This window comes from Cloeon dipterum, chromosome 1, assembly GCF_949628265.1.
Source record: "Cloeon dipterum chromosome 1, ieCloDipt1.1, whole genome shotgun sequence".
Classification (NCBI taxonomy): domain Eukaryota; kingdom Metazoa; phylum Arthropoda; class Insecta; order Ephemeroptera; family Baetidae; genus Cloeon; species Cloeon dipterum.
Window position 1 is genome coordinate 14,154,248 of NC_088786.1, and position 26,583 is coordinate 14,180,830.

At 39.2% G+C, this 26,583-nt stretch overlaps 1 protein-coding gene across 1 annotated transcript in view; it reads right to left on the reverse strand.

Moving 5' to 3' along the window:
* Positions 1-26,583, reverse strand: part of cdi (center divider) — a 53,399-nt gene that overhangs the window by 12,364 nt on the left and 14,452 nt on the right. The window contains exons 2-4 of the mRNA XM_065497607.1: positions 24,535-24,656; positions 14,646-14,694; positions 10,038-10,187 (exon numbers count right to left, since the gene is read on the reverse strand). Of these exons, the coding sequence (XP_065353679.1) occupies positions 10,038-10,187; positions 14,646-14,694; positions 24,535-24,656 (321 nt within the window). The remainder of the gene's footprint in view (positions 1-10,037; positions 10,188-14,645; positions 14,695-24,534; positions 24,657-26,583) is intronic.

The window sequence follows — 26,583 nt, forward strand, 5'->3', positions numbered from 1 at the left end:
CACATAATTATATCATATTTAATAAAAAAATGCAAATATAAATTTAAATTCTACGATACATATTTGCCAGCGTTTTCTTATAATTCTCTTCTTCATTAAAAAAAAGAAACTGGAGCACTCAGTTTGATTTTGCCCTATCAAGTTGTTGATCTAAATGTCAAACGCAAACAAGAAGTAATTTGTTAGAAATTCTCAAAATTTAAACACTGATTTAAGCATCTGGCCTGCATCTTTCTGAACGGAATATTTAACGTGTCGGCCTTCAGTGCTCAGTAAAACCGGGTTATGTTCGTAATCAATAAACTCGATTTGAACGAATAATAAAACTGAAAACCTCGACCGGGCAGACAAAATAAACCGTTCAACTCGGAGCAAGCCCGACGCGCTAGCCGCGGGAAAAACTGGATCCGTCACTGCTGCACGAGAAGAGCAAAATGCATTTTGGCAGAGCGCCAGCCGAGTGAATTAGACTTCCCAAGAGCGGAGACGAGTGAGTGAATGCAATCGGACAAGAAGGGACGCCTGCATAACAATAATAGCAGAAGTAGCGGGCGGTGGTGCATTTTCTGCTGTTTAAAGCCGCACACGATTTCTCGTACAAATGGCTATAATGAGTTAGATTGATAACCCTCGTGATTTGTAATAGAAACAAATTCTAAATTAAACTTTTAGTTATTTATCGGCATTTAAAAACATTGAGAACTATACAAATTGATACTAATTGTTTGAATATGTGGCAGTGTGATATGAATTTTTACCAATTGATGTCCCAGTAATAGGGATAGAAATAGGCTGATCTGCATTTATTATCGGAGTAATATATATAGCAAACGAGTTAATGCTGCGAAATTAAAAAATTAGACCAGACCATTTCCCTATTTCAGAAAGTGGCATCTTGAGAGTGAACCCTAAAAAGAAATATTAAAACTGAATATTTATTCATTTACGCGTCAGGGGTTTAACACTCATACGATGTACGTGTGGTCGGGCAATGAGTTAGAAAGAAAAGGCGCCGCGTCGCCACAATGCCGGCTGAAGTCTGCGTATTAGGAAAGAAAGGCTCTTCGCTCGCTTGCATAATGACGTTGCAGCCAGTTTCCTCTTCTAGAAGCTCGGAAAGTTGAGGGTTTTCGAAATAGGCGTCAGCGCAGACGTTTTCTGCACCAACAAATAAGCCACATGAATTAATCCAAGTGCAAATTTACGGTGCTCTTGGGACTTCATTTGGACTCGCACCAAAATTGTTTTGTTTGTTGAGAAATGCGATGAGTTGGTTAAATCAATTCGCGATGTAAAAACGTTATCATTAGTGTGTTGTTCATCTCCCGGTGAGGTCTCTCTATTGCTAGTTGCGAAGCAAAATTTTAGCTATAAAAATGGAACAAAATGAAAAGCAGTATTGAACGTTCCAAACGATACTAGCAGTTGATTTGGTATACCAGTGTTTTTTGCATCAGTTCAGTGCCCCTAAATGGAAGTTTCAAGCACACTTTTTCCTATCTTTATACTAAATGGTACTAAATGATTGGGAAAAACTCCAAAAATTGTTCGTATTGCATTAAAATACCTATTTAAAATTATTGAAGACTCCATTTATTTATCTTTGAGGAATGTTAATTAACATTTTTTTAATAAAAGCATTAAATCTACAGGTTATGTTTGCTTTTGGAAGCATAGCTTGCATCTTAGCATGAAATAGCATGCAAGGCAGAACTCTCTCTTATCATCGCGGCAGGTAAAGATTAATAACCGGACTTTAAAGATAAAACGCATAATAACGTATCTTACCGCCATAAAAACATTAGCATTTTTTAAATTACAATATGAAATGTGAAACTGTACCAATTTATAGTAGTAAAATTTATTGCCATTATAAAATGCTAAATTTTGTTAAAATCAATTAGCTTATGAAGAGGAAGGATAATAATGACTAAAGAAATTGTAATAAGTAACGCAAAATTTTGCTCAATCATTTTGGAATCATTTTTATAAATTTCACGTTTTGGAATTTATCTGCATTTCTTTGCGCAGTTGCTATTCAACCAGATTTTCCCAGTTAACCTTATCAATATTTTTATAATTTTCATCAAATGAATACGAGCCAATGATTGATTAATTGTGCCAAGGACTGGAGAGGCAATGATCCGTGATTGAATAATTAGTGTGACGCAGCATTTGCCACCTCCGTCAGCTTCGTCAGTGCTGAATCAAGAGCTAGTCTTGACGCTCGAAATGCAAGTGCTCAAAGCTGACACGAAGCAAGAGTTATGCATGCGTCGAGGGCATGCAGATGAGCGGCGCCGCTCTTCAAAAGGGCGCCCACGACGGCGCCTCTCATCTCCCAAGAAAGCCGAGAAAGAGAAAGAACGCTATACTCATTGTCGGCTGAATGAAGAGGAAGCAGCTGCATTAAGGGATTCCCATTGTTTGCGGATTTTTCAAGGGTGGCAATGACATTACGCATTTAGGACTGCTCGCCTAGGATTAGGCGATAAGGTGTTTAGCAGGCACAAGCTCTCTTTCGGTTAATACGCAGTTACGTCAGGATTTAAATGGTCTCCCACAGTTAAAATTAGACACGCTGAGGAAGGATTTGAGAAATTAATCTCGTTTTGCCACAATTATCTGCAGATAATTAGATTTACGGCGATGGAAATTAGAACTGCCAATTTTCTCTAGAAATTTAGTTTAGAAGGTTCAGGATAGAAGACACAATCTTTAAAAGCTTTTTAAACTCAATTTTTAAGAAAGTTTTACAGAAAACAGTATTATGAATGAATATTATGATTGAACACTTAACCCAGTGATAAATCAAGCAAGTCGTTCAGAAATCTAAATTTAAAAAGCTTGATGGATCATATTTTACAAGTAATAATTTCAACTGACAGTGCTGAGAAGAACAAGTCTAGTAAGAAGCACTGGAATATAGCACTTCCAGCAAGAATAGAAAGATGTTATCCAGGAACTGAGCAGGTAGTTGGATTTTTGCTAACTCAAATGTAAAGGTAGCAAAAGGAAGCAATAAAGAATGATGGTCTATTTTCACCGCGAGTGATGCAACACAGTAAATTTTTAGAGCAAACACTGAAATGCAAATTGCACCGCTCCGAGCCAGGAAATGGATTTCAACTCGCGCGCTAGAACAAGATCCGCCACGCGAGAGCGGTTTTAATAACGTTCCTAGCGCGCGAAACGAGTTTCAGAGTCAATATCCCTAGCCATAAGGGTGAGTGAATCATCCCCATCGGTGGCCGTAATTGCCTCGAGGGTGGCAAAAGTGTTGCAACTGGAGGGCTCGCGGTGCCAAAATAACCGCAAGCGGCATAACGTCATTCCATTTAATTAAGCAGATCGGTAATTAGCTCAAGATTGGCTCGCACACGCGCGGTTTCTCGGCGACTACGCCAATTTGGTTGATTGCGTCAAACGCTCTTGGGCCGACGCGAGTGGTTAAGACATATTGCCAATCAACTTTAATCACAGCACGCGAGTGATCGATTTAGTTGACGATGGAGAGTAAATTTTGCGAAAATTTAATTAGTGCTTCAGGCAATAGCTTTGAAATATTTATATATTTTTGTTAAGTGCAGATGGGAGTTTCACTGGTTGAGCTTAATGTTCAAAATAACATAATTTTTTCTCCAGTTCCATGGTAACGTCACCATGCTTTCGAAAAAATGAGGCAATGATCTGCTTCCTGATCTTAAAGTACTTTTCAGGTGAAAATTCCGTTCACCCACATTTTTGGCCCAATTATATCAAATTATGAATCCAAGTCGGGGGGATACATACACAATCTGCTTGGAATTATAAAAGACACGGAAGCGACAATCAAGAGCGGAATGGGAATTTCACAAACATTTAGCTATCTCTCTGCAAATAACATATAAAAGCGAGGAATGCTCGACATGAGCCATATTTTTGTGACTAAACGCGCCGCTATTCTCGGCCGTAAACTTTTTAATTCGGCGAAAGAGATAACATCCAGACAAGAAGCTATTTGGAGCGCATTGTAACGAAAACTAGATCAATTTTCCACTCAACTGACGAATTGCCCGCTTGCTAACCCAAATATTAAATTCAACCTGGCCAGTCCGTAATAAATAAATAGTGTGTTTGATGATAAATCTGTTTCCACATCCACAGGCGCAGGTGCAGTGACCTGATCATCTCGTCTTTCTCCAGCTGCTTCAGACGATGGATGGATGGATGTACGTGTTTTTAAAACCATATTTTCACGCTTTTTGCGCTTTGCGTGCAGAAGACGCCCAAGCACAGCCTGCTCCGACCAGTTTCTATGTGGCGTGCATTTTATTTATTTTCCTCGCCTGCAAGCAGCGCCAACTCGTGTATTTTAAGCTGCCGCTAAAAATTAATTAGGCGCGCCTCCAGCGCAGTTACCGCAATCGCAACCAAGAGCCAAAATCTGTCGTTCCACTTTCGACCTTTGACCCCTGCGGAAACTAGTCAAAAAATACAGTTTTGTGCCAAACTTTACTATTCGATGGCTGATGCGCAGCAAAGAATATTTCGATTATTATGTAATTCATTATCAAGATTAGTCTGATTTTGATTAAGTGTTAACTGCATTCACATCGTTCATTTAAATTTACTGAAATCAAGTCATTCGTTGCAATTTTCAATTTTTCACGCGGTAGGACACTAAAAATGAAGTAGCGGAGTTTTTAGTTTTAAATGAGCCACCTTATTCCTCAATTGTAATTAGCGTTTATCGTGTTTCCAAAATGCAAAATAAGAGTTAATTATTTTTAGAAACAGTCTCTCTGGTTTAGAAAAAAACTGTTTTCCGTAATCCTTCAAGTATTTTTTAATTAATTTCGTGACAGGATTGGTTTTTAGCAACAGATTGTGAGAAAATTTTAATTTTGAATAGAGATAATAATGTTTATATAACTTTTTTCATACTCTGTAGCGAATACCATCCCAAAACTAAAGGCTGAAACACGAGAGGGGACTAAATTGTTAGTTCCTTGATGCTAACTGCACATTGCCAACGCATACGCTCGATTCAACGCTACAATGTTAATCAGTTGCACATTAATGTTTCAATGAGGACGCGGTAAAGGTCGACTGGAGCACCTGACCGCGCCACTCTGGCCATTAGCTCTCTCGATCAGGTGCGATTAGCGCTCAAATCACGCTCTCGGTAGTCTCGGTTTGAAGGTGCGGGTGAACATTCATATTAAGCACACATCATGCAGCATTCAGCCAATTGCCTCTTTTCATTGTCAGTGCGGCGCGTTTTCGGTCAATGCCAAGCGCACACAAAAGAGCGACCTTGCCGGGCTGACAGCAGACGAGCCCAGAGAGCGATTAATTATACATATATATGTGGATGTGCGTGCGCGTTCAAACGCGCGGGTGTATGTGCGAAATGCTAAAACACTTCCTCGCGGTTAAACTGGTTACTCACCCGCCGCCGCGGCAGGAGCGACCTAACCTAAGCAGCAGGTTTCGAAGCTGTATTTTTAGCCTTTTGTGTTTAATCTCCAATGTCACGCGATTACTAATATTTACGCTACCCGTTTGCAGGAAAATGATGAAGATGATGATGAGTAGGAAGTAAATGCTGATTTATTTTCTGCTTCGACTAATATGTTTTGTAAAAACAAGTAAAAGGTTTCAAAATAACGAGATTTTTACACTGCATTTTTTCACTTCTTGACTGAGATTGTTTATATGTTTAAGTCACGGTGAGAGTAAAATCAAAGATGAAGAAGTTAAACTACTTCCCAACAACTGATGCCAAATTCTGTATAATAAAAACATAATTTGTTGAGGGTGGAAAAAAATTTTAAATTTCTTCCCATGAATTTGTGTGATTTTTGCTGATTTAAAAGAAATTTGTAATCGCACGCATAAGCCCTAGACTTATTCAGCAAAGACCGTTCTAGCTAATTAAACAGAGGATCTTATAATTATTGGTATATGTATGCTTTTATATTTCAATCCTTGACATTGTGGACAAAGTCGTATAATTTCAGTTTCATTGCGGTAATGAACGTGACGGGAAAGGGTTCACCATTCTTGGTCTTGGCCCTTGTACATTTTTAAGGTCATGCTGTGGGTTTGCCCAGGAAAAGGTCTTTCAACCTGTGGCAGCTGCGACTTGAATTTCAAATGCGACGACTTGCTTGCTTCACGGAACCCGAATTCCTGCCAAGGTCTTTAACTCTGATTCGGCATTACCGTGGCAGGTTGGTTACCCTGCTTTCACTTGCAGATTGTCGCTCTCGAAATTAGCTTCGTTAGCGTGATTTATCCCGCGATGACAGTAATTGCTGCAGGAAGAATGCGTTCATTTCGCTCAGGTGGGGCAGCATTTGATGCAAATTTTATCATGGCGGCCACTACAGTAAATTTTGTAAAATGAACACTTCTTGATGGTATAAAATATGCCTGTTGTGAAATAGGAAAAAATTAAAATTAGGCTCTGTTTGAGATAGAAAGCGTTGTTATTGACTTAAAATCTATTTATGAAGTGTGGCTCAGCCAATTTTTGGCATGGATTAATATTAAGTTGGAATATTGCACCTGCTAAATGATGATTTCTTGAGGACGTTTTTTCCGATTTCATAGTCTTTGACACGACTTCTGTTTGAAATGCATTTATTTTTATATGGGATCATAATTGTTTCAAATTTAATACAAAATATATTTATTGTTTTCGAGCAGGCTTTAAAAATGTTCGAATTGAATTGTGTTCCAAAATAGCTCTCGTCTTTGTAAATTTCTTCGCTCCCAAAGAGCGGAAGACAACATCGCCCACTCATTTCCTCAATTTCCTCCCCCGTTTGAAGTCTCACGTCCGGGCAGTTTAATTAACTCATCATCCCCTCCTCTCTCCCGCTCAAAAGGGCAAAAACAAATTGGCTGAGAAAAATCAACAACACAAAATCTTACTTTAGCTGCAGTTCCCCCAAAATGCAGAGAACGGAGCCGCGCCCGCAATTACCGTCCGCACGGCCGTTTATTCGACGCGAGGCAAAAAAAAAATCCAAATCAATTCGAGCAAGCACCTTTTCGCTTCTTTGTTCGGACGGGATGGGTGGGTGGGCGGGCTGGTGGGTGGCGTGCTGCATTTCCTAGTGATGTAACCATACAGAGCTCGTTTTGCCCGCGTTTCCTGTCTGATGCAAATGACGCTGCTCTCGCCGCAATGAAGCGACAGCCTTTATTTTTGCGTGCGCAATTATCTAACTATTTGCGCACAAGGCCGAGCGTGCAACAACACAGCAGCTCTGTTCTGACGACCGGAACACGTGTTTTTGTTTCCAAGTTGGTTTCAGGCATGCTTTTTGTTCTTCACTCTAATTTGTTTTTGTACTGAAACTAAGCTTCTGCTGTCTTATGGAGGGTTTGTCAATTGTTCAAGGGCTTAAGTCTATTTTCTCCATTACGAAGGTTTCGATCGTTTTTATACATAAACATACACCACATGAGTCGGAGAAAATATTGGTTTCTCGTTTTCTTTGCTCTTTGAATGGAAATTACACTTGGATTGATTATAACTTCAAATTAATACTAAATGAATTGATGGCTAATGCCAAATTGGCCGAGAAAAATCAACAACGCAAAATCTTGCTTTAGCTGCAGTTCCCCCAATTGTAGAAAACGGAGCAGCGCCTTCAATTACCGTCCACACGGCCGTTTATTTGACGCTAGGCAAAAAAATCCAAATGAATTTTAATTAATGGCTAATGCCATTAATGGCTCGCATCTTTCAGTGAACGCAAGTGCATGCAACTTTCAGTTGAGCAGGTGTACATGATGAAAATCACCGGTCTATGAAAGAGAAGACTCATTATGCACGCATCAGAGAGGGAAAGTACCGTGGGCAAACAGCATAATATGAAAAGGCGATGGCACAAACGATAGTGTTGTCAGTCTGCCGGTGTTTTTCGTCCCTTCGCTGTTTATTTAGTGTGCAATTACCATTAAGTAAGGCTTTTATTTTATTGTTCGGCGGCACGCGAACAAACCACGAGGCCGATAATTACTTGCATGTAGTACGAATCCATTCTTTTCCTCCAGCCATTCACGGAATCCAAACGCAATCGTATAATGCTGCTCCAGCCAGCAATTAAAAATTACTTTCATTTTTGAGCCATGTTTTTTCACCAATGGTCGCAGCTGCTGCGAGCATCGAACGTTTCTGCTCTTCAGAGAGGATCGAGCAGTGCTCCGTTGTTTGGAAAAAAATAAACGTACGGCACGCGTGCATTTGGCCCAGATTCAGCTCGCGCTCTACAGGAGGTCCCCTTTATAGTTGCTAACTTATGCCGTAAATTTTTTATCAAACGATTATGTCCGCACCTTTTACAATCTGCGGTGAATGGCAACTAAACAATGAATTGTTATCCCGTTGAATAGGCGTGATAGTTTTGGAAAATTTCACAACTGCCCAGTATGCGTTCCACTTTTCGCGGAATTGAGGAATGAAGCAATAGTGAGGAGATAATTTTAAGAGGGAAAATGCATTTATAAGTAATTGTGCAACCTTTAAATTTTTTTAGTGGAAGAGCTATTAATAGTCAAATATTATCAGTGGCATTAATTCTTTACATTCATGGACAGTTACCAAAAAATGTCAATTATATACATATGCCTTTAAACACAAATTCATTGCACATATTTTTTACGAGTTATGAGAGCAAAAGTTTTAAAGATTTTTTAATTAGATATTTCTGCTTTTTCCAAGCGAAGTTAACTAAGCATCATCTTACCATTAAATTTATGCACCAACAATTGTGCATAACTTTACCTCGCAGATTGAAAAAAATATGTTTTAAAAACTTAGTAACTACTCACTATTTCACTCTGAATAATAACTTTCTTTTGTGAAATTTATTTTTAAACACGGCACACTGAGCGGGTTTGTAACTGAAACGTTTAAAATTTGACAATTTGTATTACATATTGTACAATCAGACGCGATTGCATTAAAAAATTTACATAACCCCAATAAAGCACATTTCACATTCAACAAATCAAAGCCGTGCGAGTGCGTCAAAACAATAAAGAGCGAAATGAAATCCTCTTTGCAGGACGCATTCATTCAACTCTGCAATTAATTAAACGCAAAGTAGGCAGCGGACATCTTGATAAGATAATGACTTCTCTGCGGGCCGCAAAAACACAATGCAAACGGTGCAGCGGGACTGGAGGCAGTCTCCTCTGGTATTACGACTTTGATATATAATTAATACATATAACAATGTTATTCCATTGAAGCAGCGCTGAGCTCGTTTGCATGCCGGAATGCACTGCTTAATTAACGTCGACGCACGCATTGTGTGCACGTGGGAGGAGGATTACACTACTTCTTCTCTTTCCTGGGCGCAGAGGAAGATAAATTCATTTGAATCTTGCACGAGACAACGATTTATTACGAAATGAGACAGCTCGCCGGACCTACTTGGTCTAACTGTAAGCTTCTCTCTATTCTAATGTCGGCGACTGAGATAGAAAAAGAGTCACAAAAGCAGACTGAAGGAACGCCTTGGATAATAAACGCTGGCGTCTGTTTCTCACCGCGCTCTCGAGGTTTGCTGAAGTTGAAAGAAAAGGACGGATGGTGCGAAGTGTTTACGAGCAGCGCTAAAATTTCTTCAGCTTATTTATCACAGAAAACCTTTTTTGTTTAAAGTTAATCTGGTGAAAATTAAGAGAAATTGTTTAACTGAGAAATAATTTAATTAAAAATATCAATTTGTAAATTCGAGTCAAAATTGATCATTGTGTCTCATGATCTATTCAATCAAAGATTTTTATACAATATGTTAGGGAGTAGGGTGGACATTTAGCGAGTTTTTTACTGCTTCCGCTTTATAAGAAGACATTTTTAGTCTTGAGAGGCTCCGTCAATTAAAAAATTCAAAGCCAGATAAAAAAAGAATTTCTGTGAAATTAAAGTCTTTTGCTTGCAAACAGTAAACAACCAATACAAAATGCGGGTTATATTGTATAATTCTACCACTGCACAGTCTTAATTTCAGATATAATGAAACTCTTACCTTGGACGTGAAGTCCCTGTGGAAGACGCCTTTGGAATGCAGGTAGGCCATCCCTCTGGCCATATCGTTCGCCAACTTTATCCGCAATATGTGCGGTAGCTCTATTTGCCTATTCTGAATCAGCTGCTCCAGGCTGCCTCCATTAATATACTGCAACAAAGGAAGAAAAACAAACAAACATTAATAAAATTAGCACATTTCATCTGAGCAACGACAACAATAATTAATAAGCTCGAACTGATGGAATGGGAGAAAGAGAAAATAGCGAGTGCATGGGAACGATTTAAACGCGGCCTGGGAAGAGTCTCTTTTTAATAACAGTGTGTGCCAGTGCAGTTATGTTCGCTCTTTTGCCAGCGTTTGTTATTGTGCGGAAGCAGTAGTGTACGGGTTATTAAATTTTGAGCATTAATTTACCGCCGCCCAGACTGCTGTGACATACGCGGAGAAAATAAGAGTTGTGTGCTAAATGAGTTGCTCATCCTGACGCGGCAGTGCTTTAAATATTTAGGTTAACTGCCGTCGGCGAGCGCACTGAAAGAATTAGCACCTTTAGGCTCGAAAAATATCGCATTTTGAAAGCGGAGGGCGTAAATGAATTCTAAAAATATTAGGAGTTTATTTATATTTGCTTCTCTTCAGTGGTAACGGTAACTAAGTATAGTTAATAAACAACACTTTATTCACATGATTATTCAATAAACATTTATTTTAAGTAAGGACTCAATATTTTTAATGAAAAATTTCCAATTATAAAATTTAATATCATTTTAATGAAACAATCTTTAGAATAAAATATGTAAATTTGTGTCGTTCATCATTATATTTATTTCTCAAAATTTGGGTACTTTTAATAAGAATTTCTAATGAAATTTATGAAGCTGCTGTATAGTTAACCGTCCAGATAGTCCATTTTGTGTCTCCCAAAACGTGATCTTTCAAACAAACAGAAATTGCGCCATGCGGGGGTACGCAGTACGTCGCAATTCGACCATAATTATAGGAATTTGCATAAGCCCACAACACGACACGCTCTGAATTAGCGGCGTGAGTCAGCCGTGAAGCCGACGTGTCTGCGCACCGAAATAACCTGGAGAGGCGAAAATTATGTGTGCTGCTGTCGTGGAAATACTTCAAAAACAACAACGCCGCTCGGAAAACGGGGGAAGAGTGAAAGAGAGAAAAAGTCTTGCTCAAGAGGTGTGCACCTGGAGCCGGGCCAATTTGCGTGGTAGAGTGTCAAGCGAAATCCGCGAAAAAAAACTGAGACAAAGGGGTTTGTTTTCGCTGAAGGAGAGAATTAGCTATTTCGGAAAACAGCCGTCCGAGCTTATTTAGTCACCCTGCGACACAAGGGTGTTCTTATTATTTTTCTCACCGCTTAAAAGCGTGATCGTTGGGCGGAGAAAAGTGCTCTTTCATCTTTAAGTTTCATCTTGCACGCTAGCTCTCACTCTTTGTGCCCCAAGCTGCAATTTTTTTCGCGTCTCGACGATGAATTGTGTCTCAAGTGTTTGACATGTCGCACCGTCGATCAGGTGTTTGCTATTTTATCTTAAATAATCACGAAAAATGGACGAGTATTATTAAAATCGTTTTGCGTAAATTTGTGTTTTCCCATAAAAAATCGTTTAAGTATTTTGCAAAAACTAGAAATTTAAATATCCACGCCTCACATGTTTCAGTAAAAAGTAATTTTTTATGGTGTGTTTAAATTAATAATTAAAGTTTAATAGCGTCTAAACATAACCTGCCCACCTAATTACCTTATATTTAAGAATTACACGAAAAGAAAACAGTATTTTACCCAGGATTGCATTTAAAGCGGAAGACTTGATTCGTGCCACAAAACATGAATAAATTTAAGGGGGAGAAAATCAGAATTCGCCGATGCTGCACACGTTGCATACTCAAAAGGCACCCCCTAGCTTTTTTATCAACACGCATTCAAACTTGAAAAGGTGCCAATTCTGCATGAAAATTAGGCGGGCCGAGCATGGAAGCAACATGGCTGTCTTTCCTGTTTGCAATGGCTTCACAGTGCATGTGTACTAATTAAGAAATTTGCGGTCGTCAAGCGCGCGTGTTCAAGCACCGACCGCTTTTCTCGCCGATCGAACCAGAAGATGTGTGCCACCGCTCAACACAAAGATGTGCGTGCGTGTTTGACTGTTCCACGACGCAGAGGTGCGTTTTACCCGGCACCTCAAGCTCGGCAGCTCGCACGTTCGCCTCTGGAATTCGAATTCTATTGTGTAAATGACCGAGATTAAATGCACTTTCGTTCAAGCCGGTGTCACAAATGCAGTGAGGAGCGCAATGAGGACGGTTAAATTTGTTTACACAGTTGCAAAAAGTTTTGTATGTTTATAATTCTTAAGTCTGAATGATATTAATTTTTTGTGAGGAATTGCAAAAGCATTTAACAAATAAACAGATTATTTGTTTGCTTTACATTAATTTACTGTTCGATTCAATCCAGAAAAAATCAAACCGATTATTTAGATAGATAAGATTTATTCATTCAACACCAACGGGGTGCAACCTAGTCAATTATTTAAGATTTTTATAAGAAGCAGCTTGAATTAGAGACAAAGGCCGTTTATCACATTTAAGGTAGTAAACATTGATCATTTAGAGTCGTGAAATAAGAAGAAAAAGGACAAAGACAAGGACAAACTGCATTTAAGGTATTGTGGGGTACAGGATTCGAGCCAAAGGAAATGGAAAATGGATCATAATCCAAAAAACGCCCCCATGTTTGGATGCTCTTACACCAACCGTAGGCCATATTGGAGGAAAATCGCAATTATTGAGGCATAATTCATTAAATGTTACTATTGTTAAGTTAATGTATTACTCAGAATAATTTCCTGAGAAATACTCTGGGTCTACAGTCCTTTTTCCAAGGCTTGCCTCATATGTATTGAGCAATGAACAAAAACTCTGGCGGTGGAGCCAGGGGGCTAAACCCATTATGGACCCTTTCGCTCCCAGCGCAGTCAATTTGGTCATGCGTGCATTTCAATTGAGATTCGAGGCAAACTCGAAACTTGCTGCTCGCAGGTGGTGCTTATTAAAATTCACGCCTGGGGGTGAGATACTCCCTCGAGGGGTTGAGAGCACACACGCGCATCCGTGCGCAGCTCTCTAGTGTTTAATCTGATGCTCGTTATTCCAGTGACATGCCGGTGGAGAAATTTCGCACACGACGCATTTTTTTGCCGTCTCTCTCCCTCTTGTTCGCGCTTTTCTACCCATTCTTTCGTGCGCTTTTGTTCGCTTGGCTTTGAAGTTTATTGCTAATTTATAATTTAGTGTCGTGCCAAGGCAGTGCTTCTTTGCCAAGTATTATACCGAAACATTGCATTTTGGTTCATTTCATTCTCGAGATGATATTTTTTTTTTTTTTTTTTATTCTTAAAACCTCATTTAAAATTGTTGCTAAACACTTTGGCTCAAAATGTTAGCTTTATGTAAACTGGAATCATTTGAATTTAAATTTTTGTAAAAATACTATCTTTGTAGAACAACCATATACCATATATATTATAAAATTTCTTTCTTTTTGGACGTTAAAAATACATGACACAATTTTAAGTGACTTAACGCTATATATCAACAGGGCACAGGGCGTAGTTACACAAGCAAGATGGACAGCTCGTGTTAATAAAAATACAAGCTGCTCGTCCAACTTCCTCTCTTTCTCTGCGTCTCTCTTTCCTTCCTTCATTGAAATTTATTGTGACCCCTCTTGGGCTGGTTCATAAGCTATGCCGCGTGTGCCTTACCAAGAACGCCTACGTTGATAATTAAACAACAAAGTATCGAATTTCAACACTCGGCGCGCGTTCCGTTCGGCCGAATGCTTTCATTCAGTATGCATTACAATAGGCGCGTCTCTCACTCGATCAATGACTCGACACACGCAATCCTTTTCTCATTTTAATTATGGAACGGACGTGTTACAAAGCTGATGCTCCGCCATATGATATCTTAAATTTTGAATCTAAAATGCGTAATATTACAACACAATGCACCATTCAATTGGGTCAGCGGACAACTATTCCCTCTTGCATTGCAAAAGAGGGTGTTCGAATAAACACAACCTAGCTTCCCTCACTGGTTTAATGGCCAGCTAGATTATCTGCAATGCTACTTCAATACTACATATTTATGTAGTCCTTTGCTTTGGTTCACACCGAGCAAAGGACCAAAGGTGGTATAATTTTGAACGTGATTTTCTGGGCTTCATTTTACGCATTCATATTTCGCATATTTTCTTTCTATTAATTCCACAAACTTTATTATTTAACATTGAATCTACAGTTGACTGCTCAATATAAAGCTCGCGTTAGTATTTGTAGCTGTTGGCCAAGTTTGCGGGCGAAAGTAAAGTGGCTGTCAGCCTGAAAAGTTCAAGCAGGCCCTTGGTCCATAAATTAAGTAACAAAAAGAGACAAAGTTTGATAGTGTAGTTGTTTGCAATAAATCAACTAACTCCACGCAAGAAATTTCTAAAAAGAGCAGTAAGTTAAAGTTGCTGTGTTGCTATTTTCAATTCGCAAAGTAAAACAGCCCGAACAAACTGCACTAACGGGTACTCACCTCAGTCAAAGCGTGAAGTTGTCCTTCGTGAACACAGACTCCCATAAATCTGCAACAGAAAAGGAAAAAGCTCGTGAATAAATTTCATGCCGCAAGGAAAAGAAACAATGGACGAGATAACAAATAATAAATGTGTGCTAGACGTGCGAGGAATAGCTTAATATTATACGACGAGCAAATCCACGCCATTCATCAAAACGCGCGTAAATATTATGACACCGCTGCGTTTTAGAGGTAAATGCAGTTGGAAACTGAGAAGATAACATGATCGATGTCACTTATTTGTTGTTATTGATCGCGTCGACGCACGCAAAGCCGTCAACGTCCCAGCGTAATAAATACGGCGGTATATATTCACTCAATTCGTAGAACTGCTGTTATCTGACAAGGAAAAAGCCAATCTGACTGGCACACTTGCTGAAGAGAATACCTTTTTTGAACAGGGCCAAAAACAAAAACGAAACTAAATAGGAAACTCAATCAAAATTTATGGCAGGTCAGGAAATTGCATCAAGAGTCAGAACTATATATTTCTTTTGAAGGCGTTGGGTGTATTGGGAGCATCTACAGGATTAATCATATAACTTGGGTGTGCAGAAATAAAATAAAACTTTTATTTCAAATAAACACTTCAAGTTTAAGTGCTGCCAATTTAAAATTTAATTTCATCTAAACCTGACAGACATTCTAAACATGACTAGAGGTCATATACTTCACTTTAGTCAAAAAGCGTTAAATTTTGAGGCCTTCAGCATCCACATGAAATATATTGAGGGTGACTTTGTGTGCTCGTTTTGAACACCAAAGAATCAACACATATTTTAACGCGAATGACGCAAACACAACCTCCGCTTTTTCTGTCTCCAGAAATGAAGACAGGATTCTGCTGGAAATTTGTGCGTCACCGCGGGCGGCGGATCCGTCTGTCGGCGCGAATTGCGTGCATGGCCAGCTGAAGAAGCCCTAGTGTCTAAATATACAAACGCGCGGCGAACGCCTACCTCACCAAGCAATAATTTGGCCGGAGCAGAAAGCAGACGAACGCAAACTGCGCTCGTGAATGGAGAAGGGAAAATGGCAGCAACCGACAGATGAAGCTGGTTGCCAAATTATTCCCGATTCCGCTGCATTTTCAATAGGACCTGTTTAAAAGCGAGATGAAAGCAGTTTTGCAATTCATGCAAATTACGATCTAAAAAGCACTTCAAAGCGGCTTTTCTTTAAGCATGAGGCCACATTATTATTGATCCAAAATATTCAGATTTTTGTATTAATAGATCCTCTTTGCACCTCAACCAGCATATCTTTCCCAGCATTGCAAATATTTTCCATTAATCTAGAGCGATGGCTTTACATAACATATATTCCATCGAAAGATACATATAGACTTTTGACTTTGGAAATAAAATGATGAAGAGGGTAATATCATACTCCTCCTAGTACCATACAGTGTCCAACCGACGAAAAATTAAATCAAAATATGGTTACATACTTCGCGGATCTTCATTATTTTTATTCGTGCCTATCTGCATTTCAGATAACAATTAATTGAGCGTGTTTTGTTAAATATTAAAAACAATGGAGAGAGGAGCGTGATGAGTGGTAATTTTTCTCTTCTTTTAACTGAATTTTTAGTGGCGTTTCAGACTTTCTCGAATTTGCGGTCTGCGCAGTAATTGCCGAGTGGAAATGCGAGCGATATGGCTGGTGGACCACGAGAGAAATGACGGAGAAAGAGCCGAGTCAGCGCAAATAAACGCCGCTGGCCGAAGGAAACGGATTCCGAGAGTGCTCGGCCTACAAGTCAAACAATCCGACCAACTCTCACAGAGTTGGTGCAAATGAAAATAATGATATCATTGCGCAAGCAAACAATCTATCACGTCATTTCTTTGATGATCAGGTTGTCATGCCTAGGATTTTTATGGTTTAGTAGGGTTTATCTTTTCCTTCTATATTTGTGTCTCAACGAAAACCAAAGTGCTTTCAAGGAATTTTTAAAAGAACAGTTCTTCAAGAAATATTGAGCCACCTCTCTTTTAACAAATTTGTTCATGAGCCACATTCCGTCAAAGCAACAAATTTCTGTCCGGGGGTCGATGGATTTTGATGAATTTTTTTTTGCGGTAATTTGGCCCTAATTGTACTACAATACAATTGAGAAAACTCCGACTTTCCAATTTTTGCGGGTTTTGCGGGCGTTAAAGGGTCAAAATCTGGGAATTTTGAGTACTTAACAACTTTGCTCAGGGTGGTCCTAGAACAAAAATTAAAAAACCCGTAAACTCGTCTTACAAAGGCAAACAACTTTTACATTGACCTCAAAGTGGTAGGTCAAAGGTCAATGTCATAAAAATTGATTTTTTGATTTTAAACTCAAATTTGAAAATGAATATATCGAAATTTTTTATTTTTTTCATGCCCATTTTGTAGAGCATAAAAAATTAAGCTAAAAACGTTAAAATTTGGAATGGCGTTTTGCCTCATTTTTTTAATAAAAAATGAAAATTTCGAAAAACCTTGTTTTTCGAAGCTGGTAAAAAACGATGACCGACCAAATCTCGACTTCTAGTCATCCGAATTTAAAAAACCGTATACCGTTAGACTCCTCTCGACGTCCCTAAGTGCACTAAAGGGGTATAAGACCCACCAACCCCCAACCCCCTTTTAACCCCCTCAATAACGTGAAATTTAGAATTTTTCGTCTGTTTCAACACCATTGCACGACGTTCACGAGTAATTGTCTTCTTCAAACCAATTCAGTTACTTAGTTCACTTCAAATCGAGTCAAACGGTACTTAATTTTTGATAATAGGACCACCAAAACCCGAGATTCGGGTGCACAAAGATTTTTATTCTAAACGCGATGCAATAAAATTCTGGATGATCGACCAAATCTCGACTTCTAATCATCTGATTTTGAAAAACCGCGTACCGTTAGACTCCTCTCGACGTCCCTAAGTGCACTAAAGGGGTATGAGACCCACCAACCCCCTACCCCCTTTAAACCCCCTCAAGAACATGAAATTTAGCATTTTTTTCGTCCGTTTCAGCACCTTAGCACGACGTTGACGAGTAATTGTCTTCTTCAAACCAATTCAGTTACTTAGTTCACGCAAAGACGAGTCAAACGGAACTTATTTTTGTAAATAGGACCATCAAAAACTGAGATTCGGGTGCACAAAGTTTTTTTATCGAGACGGATGCAATAAAATGCTTGATGAGCACCAAATCTCGAATTCGGCGCTAAAAATCTCGTCGCAATTATAAAATAAACAGCACGCCACTCAACTTGCCCTGACATCCCTTTCGGGATTAAAGGGTGCAATCCCATTACACCCCTAATACACACCCCATCCCGAGCGTTTATTTTTGTATTCATTTTTGTGCGGAAAAGTGTAATTTAACCACTTCTGAGACACTGAAAACAGAAATGGAGACCCCAAATACCCATATTTGGCTTCTAGCTTCCCAGAACCATCAACCCATTTAGTGCAGATTCGAGATTTGGTGCTCATCAAGCTTTTTATTGCATCCATCACGATAAAAAAACATTGTGCACCTAAATCTCAGGTTATGATGGTCCTATTTACAAAATATTAGTTCCGTTTGACTCTTCTTTGAGTGAACTAAGTAACTGAATTGGTTTGAAAAAGACAATTACTCGTCAACGTCGTGCTAAGGTGCTGAAACGGACGAAAAAAATGCTAAATTTCATGTTCTTGAGGGGGTTAAAAGGGGGTAGGGGGTTGGTGGGTCTCATACCCCTTTAGTGCACTTAGGGACGTCGAGAGGAGTCTAACGGTACGCGGTTTTTCAAAATCAGATGATTAGAAGTCGAGATTTGGTCGATCATCCAGAATTTTATTGCATCGCGTTTAGAATAAAAATCTTTGTGCACCCGAATCTCGGGTTTTGGTGGTCCTATTATCAAAAATTAAGTACCGTTTGACTCGATTTGAAGTGAACTAAGTAACTGAATTGGTTTGAAGAAGACAATTACTCGTGAACGTCGTGCAATGGTGTTGAAACAGACGAAAAATTCTAAATTTCACGTTATTGAGGGGGTTAAAAGGGGGTTGGGGGTTGGTGGGTCTTATACCCCTTTAGTGCACTTAGGGACGTCGAGAGGAGTCTAACGGTATACGGTTTTTTAAATTCGGATGACTAGAAGTCGAGATTTGGTCGGTCATCGTTTTTTACCAGCTTCGAAAAACAAGGTTTTTCGAAATTTTCATTTTTTATTAAAAAAATGAGGCAAAACGCCATTCCAAATTTTAACGTTTTTAGCTTAATTTTTTATGCTCTACAAAATGGGCATGAAAAAAATAAAAAATTTCGATATATTCATTTTCAAATTTGAGTTTAAAATCAAAAAATCAATTTTTATGACATTGACCTTTGACCTACCACTTTGAGGTCAATGTAAAAGTTGTTTGCCTTTGTAAGACGAGTTTACGGGTTTTTTAATTTTTGTTCTAGGACCACCCTGAGCAAAGTTGTTAAGTACTCAAAATTCCCAGATTTTGACCCTTTAACGCCCGCAAAACCCGCAAAAATTGGAAAGTCGGAGTTTTCTCAATTGTTTTGTAGTACAATTAGGGCCAAATTACCGCAAAAAAAATTCATCAAAATCCATCGACCCCCGGACAGAAATTTGTTGCTTTGACGGAATGTGGCTCTCATACTGAATTAAGCGAAATAGCCCTGAAAAACCATAATAAAGATTACTTTGAAACTATAAAACTTATCCATACTTGGAAAAATATCAAACAAAGTGACGAAATAGTTCAGTAAATTACAATAATATGAAGATAGAAGAACTTCAACGACGACTCTTTTTTAGTGAGCATCCTAATTCTTACTTCCAATGCTGCAACAGTGATACAAATAAAATTAGACTTGAAAGGCTATCAAGAGAATAAAATACATGACATCCAAACTGCTAATTAGACAAACTACTTTTTGGGTTTTTATTTTCATCGCATCATCAACAAACTCTTAATGCCAAAAAAGGCTACAAAAACCTTCCTAGCGCCCCCAGCGAATATATTTGAATGACATTATTTGTCAAAAGTCAGTATCCGAGATTCCGAGGCCAATGATCTATTTGATTGTGGCAGCAAAAATCGTTCGCGGACCACAATTGTCCTATTAGTTCACATACACTGCCTGCTGCTGCTCATTCGACACTTCCTTACGTAAAAAAGAACACGTAAAAAGTTACGCAAACCCAGTGCAGTGCATTTCTATGCAGCGTGAGGATTAGCATACACAAGACACGCGCGATCATTATAATAGCCAGAGCGAGTGTGAGTGCAGTGAATGCGATGGATGATTCACTCGCCGGCGCCGGAGTGAAAGCCGCGACGACGGCCTTGAGGTGGCCATCTGCCTCCAGGTGGCCGCCCCCGCCCTAATCTACGCTACCTACCCCCAGACACCAGCCACCGACAAAGGGGTTGTTTTCGCATTGAGAGGTGACCGAGGAGCGTGACGCGGCCCACCGGATTACTCGACATAAAAAACATCTGGCCGCAATGACCTTTGAGCGGAGATTCTTCGAACCTTGGTTCGCCTTTTTTGGTACTCTGAGGGTTCGTTCGATCGCTTTTTCTGCGATTGGGAACGCGGAAATTATTCGGCCGTGTGCCAAGTATACAGTCAAAATTAGTTATTTCGGGTCGTTTGTACTGGCAGGAAGTCGATTTTGCAGGTTGCGTCGGCGGAGCCGATTTGAAATTGAAATTAGGCCGATGCGCAGTTTCTCGCCTGTAATGCCAGAATCAGTTGTTTCGTGGAAGAAATATGATACGGAAAGAGCAAGAGAATGCAAATGCAAAATATACTTGAGATTTTCACCTGATGTTTTATTCAGTTTTGTTAATAAAAGGAAATCTGGGATAGTTAAAAATTCTTAAAATTACTGACTATTAAATTACATTAGATAAAAGAAATGTTGACTAACTCAAATTCGCCAATTCTGGAGAATGTGAGACAAACACTTTTTAATTCACATTAACTGAGCTTTTTCCTTTCTTTCGTCTGGCGCAAAACATGTACAACGTGGGAAGGATTTCAAACATAAAGCCTTAACCTGATTAAACAGATTTTGACCACCTGGTACACGATTTTGGACCAACGCCAGTGAAAGAACGAAGATGAGCGCCATCGTCCTCTTGTGCATGGTCAATTAAAATCAATTTCAAGTTCGAGATGTGATAGGCAAAAAACCGCACACCTTGGATTCAATGTCGCTTGTCTCTTGTTATTATTTGACCCAGTCTCCGCGAACCAAAGGCGTTATGACGGACTCACTCGCCTCTCTGATAGACGACTATTTCGAGTAAGCCACAAGCAACAACAGTGGTTTCTCGGCGGCGGCAGACCGGCAGTCAATCACCTGAGCACTGAGCACGGTAATCCAATGCAGTATCAGCAGAGGTCTTTGTTCGTGTGCAATGATTTGCTCTCAGAATGTGTGAATAATCAGAATATAATCAAGCGGAGTGCAAAGAAGAATCCAATCCGGAACCAGGTGGCTGGATGGCCGCTGGCCGGCGAAATAAATCAATTACGCTAGACTCAAAAGGCGATGCTGATTGAGAGCTATTATACACAGTCCACTGCGAATGGATTGCTTAGACACGATAACAATTATAAGTTGGATTCGATTAATATTTTGCTATTACTGTACGCAATAGGTACCTCAAAGAAATATAAAAATCATTTTTTTGAACACCTATTCGTTTTGAACCAAGTGGAATCAGAATTCTGCCATCTGTTTTTAATATCTTTAATGAGTTAAAAATAGAAATTTTAATTATTTCAACGCCAAATACATTTGACAGTATATTTAAAATTTCTACGACCTGTGTACTGTATATAGGAATAAATAAGAAAAATATCATGGCAGCACTTATCCATTAATTATTGTTGCAAGCAATTTTGTAAAAAAGATATATAAAACAATTTAAATACGTTCAACTGAATAATGTATTTTCAATAATATCAGGATTAAACCATTCACTGATTAAGACGAACCCTTGCATGAAACAACATTCAACGAAATACCATGTGTGCCCCCAGTATAATTGGGTACATGACATGAACCAACATCATTGCGAGTAACACGAGATGCCCGGCTCTGCATTATGGGCCACTGTTATAGCAGAATAATTCAATTCATTATCTTGCATTAGGTTCAAATATTGAGTTTATTCAGTCAGATATGGCATTAAATCAAACAGGAAGGTTGCAACTTGATCGCCGGTGTAGCAGATGGAAATGCAAGGATTCGGCCAAATATGGTAAATCACGCTGCTGGGGAGGTCATCGGCTCACCTGGTCTCTCCGCTCGCTCTCCAGTTGGTCCGACCAAGCAGCAGCAAAGATGCATTATACGCTCGAAATAAGAGAAACGAGTTTATGTTCCTCGCAGCGAAGCTTCTATTTTGGTTTGATTGTTTTCCCGTTTGCTCTCGTTGCCGTCGCCAGCAAAGAGGTCCAATAGCAGATGTTTGGACTAGTTTTGAAACCACTAATGGCCCAAGATTGTTGGAATTCCATTTGGTCGCGGTGAACCCAAGTCAAATAGCAACGATTTAGAAAGAATGTCAACAATAGGGCTTTCATCAGTATCATTTGAGCGTGTGCCCTCTAAATTTGAGAGATGCTCTCTAATCTAAAACTGTGCCTCATGTTTCCATTGCAGCTGTATCTGGACCCAATACATAAAGTCACATTATTAACAAATGTATGCCATGGTTTCCGACTTTTAGCTCTTCCCATTGAAGGACACAGGCAAATTTTATGTGCACATTTGGACACAAAGCTAAAAAATTTGAAACTATAGTTTTTGACATCAAAAATTATCGCATAAATTTATTTTAACTTAGTTTAGAGTTCACATAATTTAATTAAGAAGAGATGATCTTCTCTTAAGAATTTCATTTGAGATGCAAATACAATCTTTTCATTTTGAGATGACTTGGCTCGTGCGGTTGAACTCCACTACTTTTCTTCCGCTAACTTTAAGCCTTGCAAGGATTCATCCTTCTCGCAGAGAGTTCAAAGTCAGCAGTGTGCAATGAAGAGGGAACGGAGCGAAATGCAATTATGAAGAAGTCACAAAGGGAGCTATTACTCAAACAGCTTTACGGAACAAGAGAAAGAAGAGGCAAACAATTATGACGCACTGCGTCTCCTGCATTTCAATTTGCATTTCTGACCTTTCAAAGGCAGTTTTAACGACTGCACCGTGCCTAAGGTAGATAATGTGACTGGAATAGATTATACATACAGCGAAACTGTTACAATCACGCTCTATATTTTTTTTCTTCCAGGTCGTTGTTGATTGTAATCAGCTGCCATCGGAAGTAATCGATCTTTCTAGAGAAATTTGCATTCGAAACTGCTGTTTGCAAGTGGAGCAGACAGTCGTGCTTGTATGGATCATTGAAGCCTTATGGTGAAAAGGAAGGTTGAATAACAATTGCTTGGAAAATAGCCCTAAGGTAAAAATCTAATATAAGAGAGCCCATTATATGATCTTTTTTCAACCTCTGCTCAGCACTTCCCGTGGACTATGAACTCACCGGGACCCAGGTCCCAAAAACACCACAGTGGAGTTGTATTTTAATATTTTTGGGAAAATTCCCAAAATTCAAAAAAATGTCGCTTAATTTCGTTATTTGACCAAAAGCAGCAGTGTGCTATTTAATTGGGAAATTTTGTAAAACGCAAAAGTTTGCTTTGACCACGAGCAGCATCGGCTAGTTAGAATGTAATTCCTTCTGATATTACTGATAGGACACTCATTTACATTAACGGGGGTGTTAAATATAGAAATACCAAGAGGCACGTTAATTAGATTTCCTATTAATTATATGTACTATACAGTATCCTATTTTTAGGATTCACTTAAGTCATAAAAAATTATTGAGGCTCTACGTTGATAATGCTATACAGTTAATATTTAATGAAAATTATTCTCCACCCTTTGCGCCTATTACTAAATTTATTTTAAATTGTTTAATCTCCTATACAAATACGGACTTTATGGGAAGCAACTAGCAACTGCTTTACATAAACGCTAGGTTAGCAACGGAAAAAATCGCTTCATCTGTCGTTCACAATAGCGAGTTGAGATCCAGAAAGAATGAAATGATGGCTTACCTCTGGCCAAAACCCTGCAATCAGCAAAGCTAATTATGACCAGCCCGTAATGCAAATTTCTTTTGTCCGCCAAGACAATTTGGCAATTTGGCCGCCTTGCAAAATTCATGTCACTGAATCCGAGTTGCAAAACTCTCCTTTTCTTAACTCATGTGTGGCTTGCACGGGTCGTGTTTCGCGCACACATAAGACTGGTTTCATTTCGGGGAAACAAATGCAAACACGAGAAACCCGATCCACATACACCGACCGTCCAGTTGTTGCGAACCAAACGTCAAGTGCGTTGGTTATCAGAGCTGAACCATTGCAAAATTCCCCGGTCAGATGGAAATCTCCCACGGCTTGGTGGAACAATTTTTGGGGCAAAAATATGAACGGAGCAATCTGCACTGTATAAGTTTTCGAAATTACCAACGGATTTTACGCACTCACTTTCAAACTGGCTCACGTGCTACCTCTCACTGTAGATGTTATTACATAATGGAATTATTAGTCTCGTTTGATATAAAATGTTCATTCTCAAACTTGTATGCCAATGCCAACACACTCATTAAAGAAAAAAAGGCGATTTATTTTTAACCAAAAAAATGAAAAAAGAAAATTAATTGAGTATACATTAATTAACATTATGAATTTGGAATTCAGTAGCTACAAGACGCAACAAAGTTTCATAAAAAACTTAACACGCACTAAAAATTCAAGCTGTACTTACCCTAATATATTGGGATGCGATAATTTGTTCATCAGCTGCACTTCTCGCAGCATGTTGGGCCTGTTGCCGCGAACCCTGTTCATTTTGAGCACCATAACTTGCCCCGTGGTTCGATGCACCACCTGCAACAAAGCGCGAAAAACATTTTAGTACTTAAATCTCGTCGGCTGTCGATGATGTTTATTTCGGGTGAGTGTTTCGGCAGGGAGGAAGGAAGCTGTTCCCATTAACGGAATGAGGGGCGATGCTTTTTAAATTAAGCTAAACGATTGATTAATGGTTTTCCTGCCGTTCTTTATGGGCGAGAAGATGGAGAATATTACGCACGGATGTACGCTCAACAAAATTAGATTAGTGTAGTGGGCAGCTACATTAATATCAATAACCAATTATTGATTCTGTTGACCCTCTTAGTGAAAATTTTACTTCCAAACTAAGAAATACTGCAGATATTGTAGGGTTAATATTTGTAATGTGGTACTCAAAGTGAGTAAAAGCAGATTCATATTTTGTATCAGCCATCATAACATTCCAAAGAACTATGAAATATCATTAAGTCAGGAATTTCCAGCGCTCTTTTGATTTATATTTCATGGTCGCAATAAAACATCTAAAAGTCCGAGATTTTTAAAATCTTTCATAATAACCAACTATCCCGCGTCCAATAAAGTATTTCCGCCTGATCGGCTCCGGATTTATCGATGCCATTTCTTCATAAATACTATTTACTGGTTCCCCAGGGACCGTGAACTGTTGATCAAGTGCAATTATTAAAAGAATTCAGAGAGATAGAGGCAGCCGTAAAAAGCGTCAAAGGGTTATGCATTAATTCTCCTCTCTCGTGAGAACAATCCCCTGGGCACATAGTGGACGTGGGTGCAACGAACGCACTGCTCGCCTCGCCGCATATAATAACAATAACTTTCAATTTCTCCGCGGCGTGTGGTAATGAATTATACTATGCCGCACAAAAGAGCCGCCGAGGAATTATACAGTACAAAGCAGCAACCGTGCTCAGTGAAATCGCTCATCGTGTACTTTATATCTTTTATATTATGCTATTTATAAATAATTCAGCAGTTTCTCACTTGAATAAGCGGGCAAATTTATGCTTCCGAATGCTGCTGGCGCCGTTTAGAAAGCCGAAAACGCGGAACAGATTGCGGCAGTGTGAGAAAAGGAAGTGCATGATGTGTGAGCTCTTTTCCCTTTCCATCCAGAGGTGACAAGTGAAAAACAAAAATTAATGGTCGGGTGCGCTCGACAAAAGTCTGTCTGCAACAAATCAAAGTGTCAAGTGCTTTTAAATTTAGATCTGTCGCCTCTGGCAGCACATTTTATGCTCGACACGAGACTGGCCTGTAATTCTATCAACAAAAGATGTGGCTATTTTTGGACTGTGTTAATTTCGAGTTCAATTATTTTATTTTTAAGTTAGGGTTTGAGCAGATAAAACACAAGTGCTAATTGACTGTCACGAAATAAAAGAAAATCCACTCGCTTCTTATACCGACTTTAAACTCACGCTTTCGGGTTCAGAGTTCGTTCACCAAAATTTCATGTGCAAAAGCATGGCGCCTTGCGTTAAATTTCCGGCCATATAACTAGAAATCGTAAATTAGAGCTCGTTTCGCATTATTTTCCTCTTTTCGACGCAACAGCAGTCAAACTCTGTTGCTTCAACAACCGCACAGCAGAGAACCTGCCATCAAAATCTAACAAAAGCAAACACTTCGGAAATTTAAACGTGACGAAAGCTTGTCCCAGCATAAACACACAATTGGAAATGATTTTCCAGCTATTCAGTCGCGTCAACGTGTCCCGCTGCTTTTGCATTGTCTGTGTCTGGTCACTTGGCAAACAAATCAAATGAAACCAGGCTGGCTCATTACTATCTGTGGACACTCAAAGCGTATTATTTGTTTTTAGTGGAATTCGGCTTTAGTATGATGACGGGACACAAAAGGCTTTCCAATAATGCACACACATTCCAGCTCAATTCTTTGTAAAGCCGACCTGAACTTAGTTTCCATGTTTATAGACTCTTGA